Source organism: Lates calcarifer, linkage group LG9, assembly GCF_001640805.2.
Source record: "Lates calcarifer isolate ASB-BC8 linkage group LG9, TLL_Latcal_v3, whole genome shotgun sequence".
NCBI lineage: Eukaryota > Metazoa > Chordata > Actinopteri > Centropomidae > Lates > Lates calcarifer.
In genome coordinates, this window is record NC_066841.1 from 2,182,839 (window position 1) to 2,200,829 (window position 17,991).

Here is a 17,991-nt window from a genome sequence, read left to right on the forward strand (position 1 = left end):
AGAAGTGGAGATTTTGACAATATTTCCTGTAATCGGCGTCACGGTGCACGGTCGCCTCACCGCTAAAAGGTTCCGGGTTCAAACGTCAGTTCACCCGGTTTTCCTCCGGCTTCCTCCCTCAGTCCAAAGACACGCAGGTTAATTGGTGTCATGGTAGTCAGGTGTCTAAAGGTGTGTTCCTCGAGGACATGTCACCTCTCATTGGTTCAGAACTTCAGAAACCTTTTGGATTAGAAATGAAACGTCTGCATAGAACCTAAAAGAAGTCTAACTGCCTTCGATTCTAGTAAGACTCATCTTGGTAAGTCTTGAGAATCGGTACCCAGCGTTGGCGAGAGATTTCAGGATGATATTGATAAAAAAACATTCAAGCTGCTTTAAGTTTCCTGCTAAATATTCTTGTCAGTTTATATCAGTTGACTGTGGTGAGTAAGTTTTAAGAGGTTGCGTACGTGTGTCCCGTGTACATCTGTGGAGGTTGCGTTATTTGCGACTCAATCGCAGTTTCATCTTCTCGTCTCATTTTGTTTTTTGCGACTTAGTGATTTTTTTTTCTTTCTCGTTCTTCATGAATGTTTTGGAGAAAAAAAATTCAAATAAATAAAAATCCATAAATGATAATAATCAATCACGGAAGGAATGAGAGGAATTCAAGTTTATTCAGTCGCAGCCTTGATGCTGGTCATTCCTGTCATCTCTCTCTCTCTCTCTCTCTCTCTCTCTCTCTCTCTCTCTCTCCTCTCTCCTCCTTGTTACTATGGTAACAAGATGTCAATCGATGTGGCATCTCCATCCTCGTCTCCAACTGTCCTCTCGATCGGAGCCTCGTTACCACGGAGACCGACGGATGGATAAACTCTGTGTGTGTGTGTGTGTGTCGCGGTTCAGATGGAGGAGCCGTCTGCTGCCGTGCCTTGCTCAAAGGCTCAGGTTCAGAGGGAAGGAAGGGGTTAAAGGAAGGAGGGATGAAAGAGGAAGGAAACGAGACAGGAGAAGAGGAAGGAGGCAAGAAAAAGGAAGGTGAGGAAGGGAGGAAGGAGATAAAAGGAGAGACAGAATGAATAGCAGTGAGAAATGAGAAGGAGGGAAAGGAGGAGACAGGGTGAAGGAAAGAAAGAAGGGAGGGAGGAAGGAAGGATTGAAGGAGGAAGAAGAGGAATGAGAGGGAGAGAAATAAACGACAGAAGAAAAAAGAAGGGAGAGAGGGAGAGATGTAGAAAAGGAAGGAGGAGGAGGAAAGAAAAGAAGGAAGCAAGGGAAGGACAGAAAGGAGACAACAAGAGAGAGAGAGAATCGTGTAACAAAACAGGACGTGGTCGACTTCCTGAATGTGATCATTACATCACTTCCTCTGCTTGTCCAGACACACACACACAACACACACACACCACACAACACACACACACACACACACACAGTGGGATTGGTGGTGTTAGACAGTTTAAGCAGCTTTAAAGGAGAAGATACAAAGACGTAATCTGACTCTTAATTCTTACTGTCTCATTTTAGAGTGTGTGTGTGTGTTTGTGTGTGTGTGTGTGTGTGTGTGTGTGTGTGTGTGAGATTACCCAGGATAATAACATGAATGTAGTCCAGTGAAAGTACCAAAGGCTTCGTCTTAGATAAAATGCATCAGATCTTTGTGTCTCTGTCGCCCTTTGTCTTTTCCTTTAAAACACACACTGATACTTTTGTCAACATGTTTTTATTTAAATAAACTTTTTTTCCCATCCACATTTACTTTTCTTTTTGTCTGTCTCTCCTTCTTTTCTTGTCTTCTTGTCCTTTCTTTCCTCTCGTTTTTTCCCTTTTGCCTCCTTATTTTCCCTTCCCTTGTTTTCTCTCCTTGTTCCTTTCCTTGTTTCCTCTCCCCTCCTTGTTCCTGTCCTTGTTTCCTCTCTCCTCCTTGTTCCTGTCCTTGATTCCTGTCCTTGTTTCCTCTCACTATCCTTGTTTCCTCTCACTCTCTTTGTTCCTCTCCTTCATCCTCTCTTGGTCCTCTCCTTTATTCCTCTCTTGTCCTCTCCTTATTTACCTCCTTCTCGTTTCCTCCCATCATCCTTTTCTGCCCTCTCTCCTTATTTCCTCTCCTCATCCCTTCCCTCGTTTCCTTCTGCTCCCCCTCTCATTTTCTCTGTTTCAGTCAGAAATCAAACAAGCGCTGAAATGTCAAAGTAAGGAAAGGTTACAGGGGTTAGTAACTGTAATCCTTTACACTACTTCGCTGCTGATGAAATCCATCACAACCATTCTTTTCTTTAGTTTTCTTGGAGCAGCCTAGTGGCCGTAAGAGAAACTGCAGCTTCAGGTCTGACTTGGCGAGGTCCAACTTGTTCCAAACCAAACGGGACATTCACAAAATCAGCCACCAGGGAGTTTGGTTTGGTTTCCATTCGGCAGCACAGATCTCATGTTTCAAGTCGTTTCCAATAAACGTCATCTTCGAGGTTGTTAAAACCTCTGAAACGTTCCCAGTTGGGAAGGTGTAAAAAACGTTTGATTTCTCTGCAGAGTTTGGCTGGAAAAGAGTCTTTTAGAGCATCTTCACTTAGTTAATATGAAGGTTCAGGAACCACCAAAGCCGCCTCTTCATGTTCTTTTTTATTTTCTACCATTATTGTGATTCACCTGTTGAGAGCGGAGCAACATATGTCGACTTCTGCTGATGATTTTCTCTCAAAACAAAGAATAAAAACAATTTTACTTTTATTTCTGTTAATTTTCAGGGGCATTTCATTCAGCTAGAAATGTTTGAGCGAGTAAAAAAATGTCTAAACAGATCTTTCTGATCGCCACATGTTGTTTGACGTGGGCGTGAGTGTGTATGTGGTACAGTTAATTATAGTGTTTGGTTGGAGACCAGATAAGAACAGTGGGGCTATAGAGCTCACACAGGTGCACACACACATGCTTGATGCTCTCGCAGTGTGACTGGCTGTCAATCAGAGACCATTTATTACCATATCTCTGTCGAACTTAAAAGGTTCCTCTTTACTCCTAAGTAAGATGATGAAAGTCGGTTTTTTAGTCGTACGGCATGGCGCTGGAGAAACTGCTTTGTTGTTGTGCAGGTGTCACTGGTTGTTTTAGGGGGATCAGCAGCACTTGCTTTGGTTTTAAAGTCTTGCATTGTGCGCGTTCTAATGTTGCGTTCCAGTTGTACGTTGTAAGTTGGAACTTCTGAGTTTATAGTCAGAAGTTTTCAACTGGAACTCCGGGATACGTTTGAATCGGTTCACGTTCATGGCTTAACGTTGTGTTTTTTCCAAACAATTACATTTTAACTGCTTTTTAAGGACGTTCTGAAGTGTTTTCTTTAAAATAAAACGTTGAGGTGTTCTTCAGGTGGGGTGTGGATTTGTTTTGAAGTTGTCTATAAAGGCTTTCTTGCGAGCGTCCATGTTTTTCTGACTTCTCAACCTCTGATGTAAATGAAATGCACCACAACGGATTGCATTGCTTCAGATGGTAAAAAGATATTAGTGGTATTACCCATCTTTGTGGGAACATTTGCAGTGCATGTTACTCTGCTTCTTGTCGGACTTTAAGATAAACTCTAAAATATCTCCATGTACTAAATTCCTCAGACCGTTCTTTTCACCAACCTCCTCGTCTTTTGACGGTTGTGTCCGTTGGGGCGTCGTCTTCACTAACGTTGCTGCTCTAGTTTTCTTTAACATTTCCTGCTGTCGTTTTCTCTTATCCCAAACATTAGCAGTGTGCTTATAAATATGTAGTGTCATCCCATAACCATAATAACGTATGAGCATCAGCAGTCAAGTGATGGGATTGTTCCTGATGAATCAGAAAGTGAAAAGCAATTAGAGGCGTGAGTGTAGCAACTATACATTAACTATCTCCCCATAATTATATGGTGAAGACAACTGTTTTTCATCCTGTTCATACCTGTTATTTATAGCTGATGATGGGCAGTTGTAGTCTGGACTAATAATTCTCATAATCAGTAATTTCTTCCTGCCCCGAATGTGACACTTGAGAAGACAAATAAATGGATAAGGTGCAATAACATGCTGCATAACATTGGACGATGAATAGAATAATAGCTCTAATAAGTCAGTGAGAGCTCAGAATAGATCAGAACTGAATGTGCTTCTCATCCAGGTATTAATGAAAATAACAGTGGACTGAGTTTTCGTCTTTCCAGGAGTTGGCTGAAGTTTTGTTTGTTAGCGCTGGAATGTCGTGACAAGAAACATCGCTATGTATCAGTACCAGACTCCATTGACAAAAACAGTAATTTTACTGAGCACAAAACAGGGAGTTGCTGGAATACCACTGCCTCAGTCTGTTAGTTTGTTTGTGTTATTGTGTGGTACTTTTACTTCTGTAAAGAATCTGGATACTTTTTCCACCACTGAAAGTCGCACGATAACAGAAAAGTAGGTACTCCAGCAGCTCCTGTGTTCTGCTCTGTAAAATTGCTGTTTTTGTCAATGGAGTTTGGTACTGATACATAGTGATGCACTTGTTTGTTTACATTACAACAGCAGTTTTAGCAGCTCTGGTTTCACCGATACTGCACCGATTCAAACTAGCAGTTAAGATCGTACTCTCGTGCCTTTTCTACGTGTTTAGGATCTTTCTCTTGCTGCATTGTGGTAAAATGGAGCGAGAGACTTTATCTGCATTGTTTTGTCTGAAATCTGCACGGCACTCGCACAGTAATGAATGTAACAGTAATTTTTCTCACTGGTCGTCATACACAAACACACGTACGCAAACAAATTTCTCATTTTAAAGAGCGGCTCAATGGTCATACTAGGGCACAGGCCTGTTTTTGTCCTCGGTGAACACACACACACACACACACACACACACACAGAGGCTAACTGTATTAATAGGAGTCTGTTTTGTGTCAGGCAAGTCTTAATAGGATCAGTGTGAGAGACATGGAGCTGTCTGTCAGTCTAAGTTCATTAACTGATGATAGATAACCTGCAATGTGCATGTGTGTGTTTGTGTGTTAGTGTGTGTGTGTGTGTGTGTGTGTGATTGAGGTATGTATGTGCGCTTTTAAGAGTGTGTTTTCCTGCTTGTGTGTAAATTTTCTCTCTCTTTCCCTCTGGTGTAATTTATAGCCCTCAATCGGAGGCCTTATCAGGTGCAGGACACATGGACACCTCCTTCTCTCCTCCTTCTTCTCCTCCTCCTCCTCCACATCTTTAAACTCCCGCACACCGACTTGTATTTTTCTCTCCTCCCTTTTCCCCCTTCTCTCTCTCTTCCAATCTCGCTCCTCTCCTCTTGCTTTTCAATACTGAAGGATACTTCCTTTAATTGCCCTCCCCGCCCCTCCTCCATCCTCTCCCTCCCGTCGGCACTTCCACTTCTCCTGTATCTGGACCAGCTTTCATCAAACTCTCCTCTTCTACTTTTAATTCATTTCCCCTTTTTTCTCTTCTCCTGTTTTCAAATGGACTTTATTTTGTGGACAAAATATCTGTGAATATTCTCATTGTACACAATCATCATATTTGTTGCCTAAATCCATCTGATCAAGTATCTGTTCCCTAAACCTGAGCAATCAAATGTGTTCCTTAGATCAAACTCTCCTCATGTGTGTTCCTTTAATCTGATAAATTAGATGTGTGTTCCCTAAATACATATGATCAAGTTTGTCTCCAAATCAAACTGATCTAGTGTGTTCCCTGAGTCCACCTGATCCTGTGCGTGTTCCCTTAATTAATCTGAACAAGTGTGTATTCCCTAAATCTGAGAAATCTAGTGTATGTTCCCTAAATCAATCTGTGTGTGTTCCCTAAATATACCTGATCAAGTCTGTGTTCCCTAAAATTTAAGATATCAGGATTATGTTCCCTAAATCAAATTGATTGTTCTCTCTAAATCCACCCAATCCTGTGTGTTCCCCAAATATATCTGAACAAGTGTATGTTCCCAAAATCAAACCGATCAAGAGTGTTCCCCAAGTCCTCCTGATCCTATGCGTGTTCTCTAAACCAAACTGTTCAATTGTCTGTGTTTCCCAAATCTGAGCAATCAGGTCTGTGTTCCCTAAATCCACGCGATCCCGTGTGTGTTCCCTTAATACATCTGATCTAGTTTGTGTTCCCTAAATCTGAGCAATTAGGTGTAGAGTCCTTAAATCAAACTGATCAGTTGTTTGTGTTTCCTAAATCCTCAATTCAAGTGATTGTAATTAGTTCCCTAAATCTGACTTATTAGCTGTGTGTTCCCTAAATCCAAGTGTGGTCACTAAATTCACTCCAAATAATTCATCCCTAAATCCATCTAATCAAATGCATGTTTCGTAAAAGTTCCCTAAATCCAGTCTTCAGATCAACTGTTTAATCTCTGAATCCACTTAATCTAACGTGTGTTCCTTAAATTTTAAGTGTCTGTTCCCTAATCCAGGTGTTTAGAAGTTGTTTGCTTAAAAACCACCAACCACCTGGTCAATAAATATCCATTTCCTCAACCTAAATAACTGTTGAATGTGTGTTTCTGCTCCTCAAACGCAGCCTATGCTTCATAAATCCAATTTACCATCAAGCATTTTCGTGTAATCTCCACTAAACCTGCATAAATTCTATTGTATTCTATTGTATTCTATAAATAGGTAGCCCAAAGGTACTTTTTTTTCTTTTTTTTTAGAGATAGCGACTTTTGGTTTGACTCCAAAAGGCGTTTTGTAACTGAAACAGTTCATTTCTATTGTGCGCACTCACACACATACACTCAGTCGTCTCATGCATTGTAATGCACAAATCTCTCTTCAATAGACCCTCCATTGTGTCAGTGTGTGTATAGCGAGCAGCTTACATTCATTGTCGAGTCATTTGGAATGTCAGCTTATCTCTGCGAGTGTGTGTGTTGGAGTGTGTGTTGGAGTGTACGTTCACTGCTGCGTTTGCACATTTCGTTCGACCTGGGTGAACCGATCTACCTGTCGTCCTCTCTCTCTCTCTCTGTTGATGTCAGTGTCTCTTGACCTTTGCTCGCCTCATATTTAAACAACAAAGCAGGTTGTTTCTGTCACAGAGCTGCTACAAAAATGTCTACGTCCTGATCCGCCACCGATATAATTAAACTCCGCTTAAGACTCCTTGATTCCCCTGCCACCGTTATCAGGTCACCCGCGACCTTTCACAGATCCAGCATCCTGGATCCAGTGCAATGACAGTGCCGGATTAGTGGTCTGCAGGAGGCTTAAAGGACCATTAAATTTCACAGAGACACATTAAAGGCCCTACAATCATAATCAATAATGTTTAATGACATGGAGAGCGGAGAGACAGTGATATACGTCGCTGTAGTTGATTATAGACGCAGTACAGTAATAGTATATAGAGTATTAAACGATTGTGCGTGTTTATGTTGGAAGTGATGAAAGATATTGATGATGTGAGTGATTAAAAATACAGTTTTGAGGATTGAAGATGCTTAGCGTGGCAGAAAATGTTAATCAAAACAACTGATATGTATGTCAGTGGTGTAGGGGCACGGTTGGACGCCAGTTTCCTGTTATTTGAATATTAATCTGTTTTTTTTCTCCCTTCTACACAGATATGGAGGAGAGGACGAGTGCAGGGTCATGGGCGAGTGGAAGTCGTTCTTCCAAGGTAACAACAACAACACTACCTGCTACCTTCTGGTGTTACCGGCCCTCTAACTAATACACTTAAATCTCAGATTTGCAGCAACAGAAGTGCTTAAAATAAGTTTTCACCACAGAAAAAAGTATTTAAGGTGTATTCAGAGAAAAACACAGAAGTTCAAAAAAGCAAAATCCAAGACAGTCTTCTATCAAAAGCAAAAACGCCTTTATTCAGATGGCTATTTCATGATGAAATTCATAAAATCATCATCTCTAATATGTATTTGCTGCATTTACACTCATTTAGAAGAAGTGATAAATGGGGTAAATGTTTGAGGCATCTGTAACAAACATATTTTAAGATTATTTTTTGACATTTTTTTGCGTTTAATTTGCACTAATTTAAACCAGGGACATGGCTGTTTACATGTCACGTACCTAACCCCTAAACCACCACAGGAAATGAACACTGGTTTCCTGTGGTGGTCACCTAAGAATATAATAAACAAGCATAGGTTGCTATGGATCATAATACCCCCTTTTTTTAAATACAAAAGCACAGTATTGAAATACACTTGTTTTCTTGCAGAGAGTTAGATTGATATCACTCTAGCTACAGGCCTGCGGGGAATTAGCTTAGCTTAGCACAAAGACTGGAAACGGGGGGAAACTGCTAGCCTGGCTCTGTGCAAACATTCATCAATTAATATGTTAAATCTTTTACCAAAACTTGTGTTAAGTTGCTGGAGCTTTGGACAGGTACAGGCTAGCTGTTTCCCCCTGTTTCCAGCTTTTATGCTAAGCTATGCTAACTACCTGTAGCTTCATATTTAGCTAACTGACATATGAGTGGCATCCAGTGGTTCTCATTTCTCTGCAGGGGAAGCTACCGCTAATACGATTGCTAACAGCACTGTTAATTGTGTAACAGTAATTTGATTGTGCGTCTCTGTCTCCAGAGTTATGCAGATGGGTCTCAGTACATGGCGTCACACGACAGCCTCTCACCTCCGTACGCCAACTCCAGGCTAGCAGGTACAGTGCAAACCGAGTGTGTGTGTTGTTGTTATTAATGTTTTGTTATTACTTTACTTCAAGTTTGGATTCACTGCGTTGTTAGGTTCTGATGTGACGTTGTGTGTTTGTTAGCAAAACATACGTACACTGGAGGAGACAGGTCATCTGCCATGCAATTCCTCCCTCTTTATCTTCCTCTCTTTCGGAGAGAGAGAGAGAGAGTGCCAGGCCAGGCAGCGTGCGCTCATTTACCCATGATGCTCTCTGCCTCTGGCTCTCTCCGATGTGGCGCCAGTTGTGAGCAAATGGCCACTGACACAGATAATCTGCCTCTCTCACTCACACACACACATGAATGCATGCACACAGTCACACAGACATATAATCACTACAACACACACATGCAGATGTACAAACACACACACACACACACACTACACTGAGCTTAATTACCTTTGACTGGATGCATCAAATATGGAGGATGTCAGCTCTACCTGCTCTCTCTCTCTGAATTCTTGTTTTTTTAATGTTCATCACATCAGATCTTAACCTTTATATTTCAAAGGCACGAGACATTAAAACAGGTGTGTGCTTCATGTATATTTTTGTGTGTGAGCATGTGTTTTAAATCAATTATACAGTATTTTGACAAAAAAGACAAACTATAGTTGTATGTGTGTGATTCGCCCAGGATTTTCTAAACCAGGCTGCAGGGATTAGCTCCTGTTTAGCCACATGATCATGAGTGAGGATGTTGTTCCTGTTCATCCATGTACTGTAGGTGTTTGGTGGATGAAAGCTGATTTTAACATCATCCAGATTTGTGTTTTCGACAGGGAATTTTATTGTCCTTTTAATCCTGTTTGCACAAACATTTCAAGAATGAGACCCTGAATCGTAGAAATCGAGCTAATTCTTGTTAAGTTATGAATGGATGCTAAGAAAACATATATACATGGAAATGAAAGAAATGTAAAATTTCGGAGTTGCGAGGTTGGGATGATCCATCGTGTGCGCGATGTGTTGTGACAGTGTTGTGATTATGGCGTGTAGCTGCAGAGGCAGGAGAGGGAAGAGACGACGCAGAGTCAGAAATGGAAATACTGTATTCTTCATCTGGCACACAGGAGCTGCAATTTACTTTGATAATGATAACGCTAAGAGACAGAGACAGCCGGGGATATGGAGCACACACAGCTTCACCATCGCCATCAGGGTTGTAGAAAACATCCTCCTCACTTTCTACCTGTGACTGTTTTGGTTAAACAGATTGTTGCCTTTGTCAGTCGGCTTTTCTGTTTTCACTTCCTAATGGAAAAATGTGGTGATTGAGTATCAAAACTAATCCCTCAGAGCTTTCATTAACATCAGTGATGGTTCTGTTGCCATGTTGTAGGCGTCAGAGATTAAGCCGACCTTATATATTTTCACAAATGTTGACCACACAAACAGGTAAACAGAAAATAATCAAGTTTGGACTTCTTGTACAAACAAAAACACACTAACGAAGATGTTATTCTCAGTAGTAGCTTTGACTGGTTGGTTGCTAGAGTGTTGCTAAGGCATTATTAGGTGGTTACAGGTTGTTAACGTGCTGCTAAGAGGTTGAAAGTGTTTGTCAAAGGCTTTATAGTTTCCTGTGAAGGTGTTTTAGGTGATTGTGGTTAGCAAGGCATTGTTACGTGGTGGCTTTCTAGCTCATTGCGGATGCGTTGTTAGGTGGTTGCTTGTTTGTTGTCCTTGTTGTTAGGGTGTTACTAGCCCCCATTTGGGAGTCAGTCTTTGATGCTTGGTGAGTTTGCCCAACTGATGAGTTAATCCTTTTTGGAAACTGAAACATACTGTTTGAAAACACTTCACCTTTGTATGGCCTGCACAGGTTTTGTAAATCATGCCGTGCTCATGTTGTTGACTCGATGGAGCTGCAAATGTTAGCATCACATTTGGACTTCTGAAAAAAAAGGTCTAAGTTTTTTTTGTCGTCCTTGACATTATCCCAAAATGTCTCAACAGAAGAATCTGTGTTACTGACTGTTTAGCTAGCTAGCTAAGGTTGCTACATGTTGAATGTGACTCTTATGCACAATGAGGGTAAAAAACACTGATCTCACACCTGCTGTTATCTTATAGTGCGTCCATGTTTTAACCAACAGATGTCGCTAGTGAGTTTCCAAACATTTTATTTATGTTTCCAGTCGAGCTACTCTTAACATTTTCCAATTAAGATAATGTCTTCGCACATTATGCATCTCGGTTGGGTTTTTTACAGCTTCTTGTCTGTTTACGGTCAGCTGAAAGGAAAGTTTTGGTAACATTTTACGGTGGTTTACGGTCTCACACGTCGCCTGATACATCCGAGCAAGACCGTCGTCCTGGACTTGACTGCGTTCTACCCATAATCCCTTGCAGTTTGTGGTGAATTAAGTGTAGTTGTTTCAGATTATTCTCAGGCAGGAGACTCGGCTCTCACCTGAAGTGAACTCGTGATAAAAGAGGAAAGAAACACTGAGTTTAATGAGCCCAACCTGAACATGTTGAGTGTGAACGCAGCCTCCATCCCCCTCACCCTCTCCCTCACCCTCTCCCTCTCTCTCTCTAACCTTGTCTGTCTTTCTTAACCCCCCCCACCATCGGATTAGAGTGATGTTATGCTCTAGATAATCAGCGAAGGGATTAGTGTCATCTCAGCGACCCCACTAGATTAATCTGCCACCACACACACACACACACACACACACACACACACACTGAAAAAAACATTGTGATCCAGCACTCAGAAGATGTGTGTGCGCTTAATGTGTAATTGTGTGCACTTACATATAGGTCTTTGATGGATAAATGTGTGTGTGTTACTGTGTCGGTATCTGAGTGTGTGACGTGAGCTTTTGTGTGTGTTTCGTTTCATGTGGTTAAATGTGTGTGTGTTCTTCTGTGTAAAATGTACTGTGTGTGTGTGCGTCATTTTTGTCTTCATGTCTGTTAACGAGTGTGTGACGCTGCCTTTCATGTGTGTATGAATGACGGTACATGTAGATGGGTGTGTGTGTGTGTGTGTGTGCTGACGTGTGAACTTTGAGGCAGCTTTTCATGTGTGTGTGTAGGTTGTGTGTGCGTACCTGTGTTTAGTTGCAATCCAGAGCAGGTGCACCACCCTGTTACCCTCCCCCCTTCCTCCCCCGCTCACCCCCACTGTAACTGTCACCTACATAGTAAATGAGAGGCTCAGTGGTTTCAGCCTGTAAGCACATTCTCCTCTGTTATAAATAAACGATCTGATGGGGCTTCAGTCTGATTCCGATGCAAAGCAGCTTCTGCAGCTTTTTAAAGACACTATTTGTCCGAGGAGACGCGACAGAGGACGGGGTTTGTCCAGCTGGGAGACGGAGGCAGTTGGTTTGTAGGGTTCAGATTCCTTCAGTGTTAGCTGAGCGGCTGCTAACGTTAGCTCAGCTTGTTTTTAGGTTCAGATTCCTTCAGTGGTTTTTACCAGGAGCCGAATTATCCAAAACAAACAGACCTGCTGATTAGAATCAGTAAAAACACTGAATAAAACAGTTTCATGGAAAAACCAGTGTTTTTCTGGTGCTTTTCTGCACAGGCAAGAACATTAGCTCAGCTTGTTTTTAGGTTAGGATACGTTCAGTGTTGATAGTTCAGGAGATTTTTACTGGGACTTGAATTATCCTGAGAGGTCTCCTCCTCTAAAACAAACAGACCTGATGATTAAAACTAGTAAAAATACTGAATAAAGTAGTTTCATGTTAAAAATCTGTGTTTTTCTGAGACCAGGATGTCAGTAAGAGGCTGTTAGCTGAACTGTTGCTAACTGTTTTTAGGTTCAGATTCCCGTCAGTGTTCTTCATTCAGGAAGTTTTTACTGGGAGCCGAATTATTCAAAACAAATAGACCTGCTGATTAGAATCAGTAAAAACACTGAATAAAACAGGTTCTCTGTGACGCTCTTGGAGTTTGAGAGAACCAGGACATCATTCCTCTGAGATCCAGACCTTCATCCTTCATCTGGTTTAAGATTTTAGCTAAAACCTTATAAAAATTGACAGTGTCAGGACTCGAAACAATAATAAATTAGTCGGCTGAAAACGTTTTAATGTCCGGCCACTGTAGAAATCATCCAAAACTGGAATCCCACGTTCAGTGTGACTTTATTTTTTAAGGAAATGTAAGTTCTAGCAGGGGGTTGTCGAGTTGTGGTCTGAAAAGGTTATTGCAAAGAGGTAGAAATAAATAAAAACATACAGTGAATAAAAACCTGATGATCTTGAGCCTCCTCCTCCTGCTCTTGTTGTTTTTGTTGAAATGCAGTGAGTCAGCCGTCTGTCTCACCTCCGTGTGACCTTATTAATGAGTGTTGAGCCACGAGGCTGGACCCCCTCTGAGGAGGTCACATCTGGACACTTTATATAGAAATACATCTCTCTCTCTCTCTCTCTCTCTCTTTTCTTCTGTCTCTCTCTCAAGTCTTTTTCTCCTTTCACTTCACTACATGCACTCGACTCATCATATCATTTCTGTCTTCCTCTTCCTCTTCTTCATCTCTCCTTTTCCTGTCCTCTGCTCCCTCCCTCTCTCCCTCCCTCTCTCTCTCTCTCTTTTTGAATATCCTTTCCCCATGGAGACCAGACCTCCTCCACCCCCCGTCATCTCCCTTCCTACCCCAGGAGCCCCTCACCTCAGCTGGGTGTGGTGCCAAGGTCGTCCCCCTGTCTCTCCCTCCTGGGTCTGGATCTCTGTGCTCAGAATGTTTAAAGGGAGAGGAGGAGGAGGGGGGAGGAGAGAGGAAGGGAGGTGAGGAGAGAGGGGAGGAGAGGAGAAGACAAGAGGAGAGAGGAGGAAAGGAGGGGAGGAAGGGAAGAGAGAAGAGAGGGGAGGAGATAGGAAGGGAGGAAAGGAAAAGAGGAAAGCTTTTTGATAAATGACTTAAATGATGAACAATAAAATTAATTAAATCAAAAACGATCTTTGGGTCAAATAGAAAACCTGTTATCACAGCTCAGACCTGAACCAGCTCCATTAACCAGATGAAGACCATGAGACGCAGTCGAAAGCTGTGAAAGCTAAAATACAACAGTAAATACAATGAATTAAAACAGATAAGAATAAATGAAATAGATTAAAATAAAGCGTTGTCTCTTATTTCCTGCTCTGCCCTCAGCGTCTTTGTTTCTATTGTCTCCATCGTCTCACTCTCTCAGTACGTTTGAATGGATGTCGTGCATTGATTAGCTCCGCGCTGACTTCAGTTGCGTTGCCGGCGGACGCACAATGCGAGCCACTGTGGAGCATTTAGTATATTATTGTTTTGAAGGGGCTGCGTATCACGTGTAAATTGTCTGTGTAATTAGATCTCACGTAGTAATAATGGGTCTCGTCAAGGCGAGAGGGCAGAGGGCTGGAAATGTAAAACGTTCATCATCGGGGAGCGAATCAGGTTCCTGATCAGGGTGGGGTGGGGGATCACTTTTAAGGTTCCTTGAAGAAGTGTCAGAGGTAATTATCTCTTCTTGAAAAGGGTCACACAGGCCCTCCAACTGGTCAAAATCTAGTCTTGTGGCGGCACACCAGACTCCATTGACAAAAACAGGAATTTTACAGAGCCTAGCACAGGGAGCTGCTGGAGTACCACTGCCTTGATCTGTCAGTGTTTGTGTTATTGTGTGACTTTCAGTGGCAGAAGAAGTATTCAGATACTTTACATAAGTAAAAGTACCACACAATAGCACAAACAGACAAACAGATGGAGGCAGTGGTATTCCAGCAGCTCCCTGTGTTCTGCGCGGTAAAATTCCTGTTTTTGTCAATGGAGTCTGGTATTGTTATAAAGTAATATTTCTGGTTAAACAAAAAGGATCTTACTCTGTAGGAATCATATTCATAATGTTCTCAGACACTTATAATGTCTGAGTGCTTTAGTGGACACACTTTGACGTAAAAATGGGAAAATAAGGCCCAGGACAAGCAGGTTAGGTCAGCTGGTGACCAAGGATTATTTTCATTATTAATACATCTTTAAAATGATTTTTGTAGTATCTGATTGATCTCTTAGCAGGTAAATGATCAGAAAACAGTGAAAAACAACATATTAACATATTAATTTTTTTGGTTTTGTGTGACCCACACTCATAAAATCCCAAGGTGTTGAGTCTAATATAAAACAAAGGGAAAACTAGAAAATATTCGCATTTGAGAAGCTGGTGTTAGTTAAACTCTGGCATATTTTGATTAATTAGTCGTCAAAATTGTTGTGCTGTCAATCACATATCGACTTAAAATCTATCTATCTATCTATCTATCTATCTATCTATCTATCTATCTATCTACCTTCCTTCTCCATCTTCTGTCATCCATCCAGATGAGGCCTCTAGAGACCAAGCTCGGGTCAGTCATGTTGCACTGTGTGTGTGTTTTCCCTCCTCCTCCTCCTCGTGTGTGTGTGTGTGTGTGTGTCCTTTATCTTTCTATCTCTGCATGTCTCTGCTGCTATGTGTGTGTACAACTTGTGTGTGTGTGTGTGTGTGTGTGTGTGTGACAGACTGTGAAATGGTGCGTAGTAGCACCTGGGCCCTTCAGTGTTGATTGATCGGCTTGGTCATGTGGAAGAGTCCCATCTGGCCAGCCACGCTACGGTGTGTGTGTGTGTGTGTGTGTTTGTATGGTAGAGAGAGAGAGTGCTTGTTTGTGTGGAAGAGGTGAGAGAGAGTGAGATAGAGATGTGCAGCATGAAACAGTATGTTTATTGTGAGAGCGAGAGAGAGAGGCAGAGCTCTTCAGTTATAACTGTGGCTCCCAGAGGCCAAAGATGAACTGTATTTTATCATCTGAGAGCGAGAGGCAGGAGCTACATCCACAGCCTTAAAGAACCTAGAACCTCGTTTTCAGAAATGGTGGGCCATGGTGTGTTTTTTTCGGCGCTCTTAATGCTACAGCACACAATAATATTTCAGACAATGGTGTGTTTCCAGCTGTGGCAACAGTCAGAGGAAGGTCTTTTCCTGTTTCAACATGTCACTGAAAGAAATGGTTTTTCCACTTTGGTGTGGGAGAACTTGACCGACCTGCACACAGCCCTGAGCTGCATCCAACACCTTTGGGATGAAGTTTGTGTTTTTCCTACGCTGCAGTATGCATGCCAGGCCAATAGATGGCAACGTAACTTGATGAGTCTGCAGCACAAACACAGCTCGACAGTTTGCCATTGTTATTCTTCTATTTGCGCAGGGATATTAAGCAGGATACACACCTAAAGATATTCAGCTCAATTATTATATTAAGAGTTATTTTACCCTCCCCGATCTGCTCCGATAAATATTAAACATGTTCAGTGTTTACGAAAATCCTGTTGAACACTGAGGAAAGGCGAGCACACTTTGTAGATTGTCATCGTGAACGATAGCCAATTAGGAAGCAAGCTGACTGAAGACAGAAACACAACAAACGAGACATCGTCGTCCGCCATGTTTGTTTATTCTAAAGTTGCAAGATTTGGAGTTCTGAGAGTTCAGACTCTGGTTGATGGTGGTGAATCTGTTAGTGTGTGGTGTGGCTCTGTTGGTCCTCTCGTTGCACATCACACACTATAAGAACAAAACTGCGAAATCTGACATTATTTGTCTCACAAATTTTCTACATGGTATGATGGTAAAGGTTTTTCATGTACAACGCAACACAAATGAAGAACACGGAAATGTGAAATACTCGCTTGCAAATATACAGAAGCTCTCCATTACAGCTGGTTGTGGACATATTTTTAGGACATAAGTTGGACAGTTTGAGGTCCTGCCTGAGCTCCCTGCTCAGAGAAACCTACCTCCTTTTGAAAAATATGACATTGCTTTTTCACCTATGTAATATTCGTGAAATCGTTGCAGTGCCACTGATCTCGTGGCTCAGTCTTGACAGCTTCCCCAGAAGAGTGGAGGTTATTATAGCAGCAGATTAATGCACATTGTTTTGGATTGACATGTGCAGTAATCAAATGTGGGTGTCCACGAACGTTTGGCTCTGTATTATTGTTCAGTTCTTCTCCCCCGTAACATTTTAATCCACCCCTTCTGAATTTTTGCAATTAAAAAAGAACCTAAATAGAAGCACAGTTTGTATTTTTTATTATTATTTTGGCTTAGGGGCAAACATTGGCACGTCAATACAAAGAAGATGAGATTAAACATGTTGGGAGAAGATTTTGCAGACAAACAAAAGAAACTGTTGGACCTTCTTATTTATTATTTCCTTCAGCTTAGACACTCATTGTCATTGTGTTGATGCCACCCTTCATCACAGGTGTCCATTCCACCGAGGCACCAGAATCATAAAGAGTGGCTTACTAAGCTGCTATAAGGAGTGTGTGAGCAGCAGAGGAAAAACATTATTAATTAAAATAACAGTAGTGAGTGCCAACTTCCAGGAGATAGTTCATAGTATTGGTTCTGCAGCACATTTACTGTTTTGGTTCAGTCTCTCCATAGAAACAGTTTTCAGCAAACAAGTTCTGATAAAGCGGCTGAACACTACCTGTTCAACTGTAGACACACAGTTAGAGACTAGCTGGTGGGCACAGTGGAGCATTTAGCAGCTAAAGAGACAGATATTTCCCTCAGGAGTTGGTGGAATCCAGCTTAAAACAAGCACTTAAATATAGTAGTATGTCAGTATCCATTGGACGCCTTCAGCTCTTTAAGCTGTCCTTCAGAATTCATCAGCAGTAAACCACTAATGCTTTGTAAAAGTGACTATTCAGACTGGCGTGTTATTGCCACAAATCATATGTGTATCAGATTTAGAACCACTTCAAAAACTGGTGTAAATCAAAATGGATTACCCACCAGGGGCCCTGCGTTCGTGAACCTGTCGGTACGGCGCACAGTGCAGTCAAATGCACCTCACCCTGTGCACCAGGGGCAAATGCACTTTGGTATTTTTGTAGCCAGGAGCACCTGGTGCACCTGTGGAGAACTTGGAAATGGGCTGGGATCAGAAAGAATACATTATCATACATTATGTGGTGTGTTGGCCAATTGTGTTCTCTACTTTCACCCCCGTAAACACAGGACTCTCCCCATTGTGACCCACTGGGAATCCAAGAGAACTTCATCACAATATGAAGTTACCTTGGACATCGAGAAGAAATTAGGATTTACACATTTGATAAACATGAAAGAAAAGTGGAAAGACAAGTGAACAAGGGGGTTGCATGATTTTAGGGATGTTTACATGGGTGTGATTTGACTGAATAAGTGTGCTCTGGGCAATTGACCTGCTCCGAGGATGCAGGCGGTGAGCCAGGCATAACGTTGCTAATTCTTGGCACTAGTATTGCAGTGCACCACTGGATTTTTGCATCACCACACCCTTTTCTGTACCTCTTTTTTCCCTCTTGGGCT

At 41.9% G+C, this 17,991-nt stretch overlaps 1 protein-coding gene across 11 annotated transcripts in view; it reads left to right on the forward strand.

Moving 5' to 3' along the window:
* LOC108901150 (transcription factor 4) overlaps positions 1–17,991 on the forward strand; it is a 228,928-nt gene that overhangs the window by 75,328 nt on the left and 135,609 nt on the right. For all 11 annotated transcript variants that reach the window (XM_051072763.1, XM_018702560.2, XM_018702561.2 and 8 more), the window contains 2 exons: positions 7,546–7,601; positions 8,536–8,611. In XM_051072763.1, the coding sequence (XP_050928720.1) occupies positions 7,546–7,601; positions 8,536–8,611 (132 nt within the window). The remainder of the gene's footprint in view (positions 1–7,545; positions 7,602–8,535; positions 8,612–17,991) is intronic.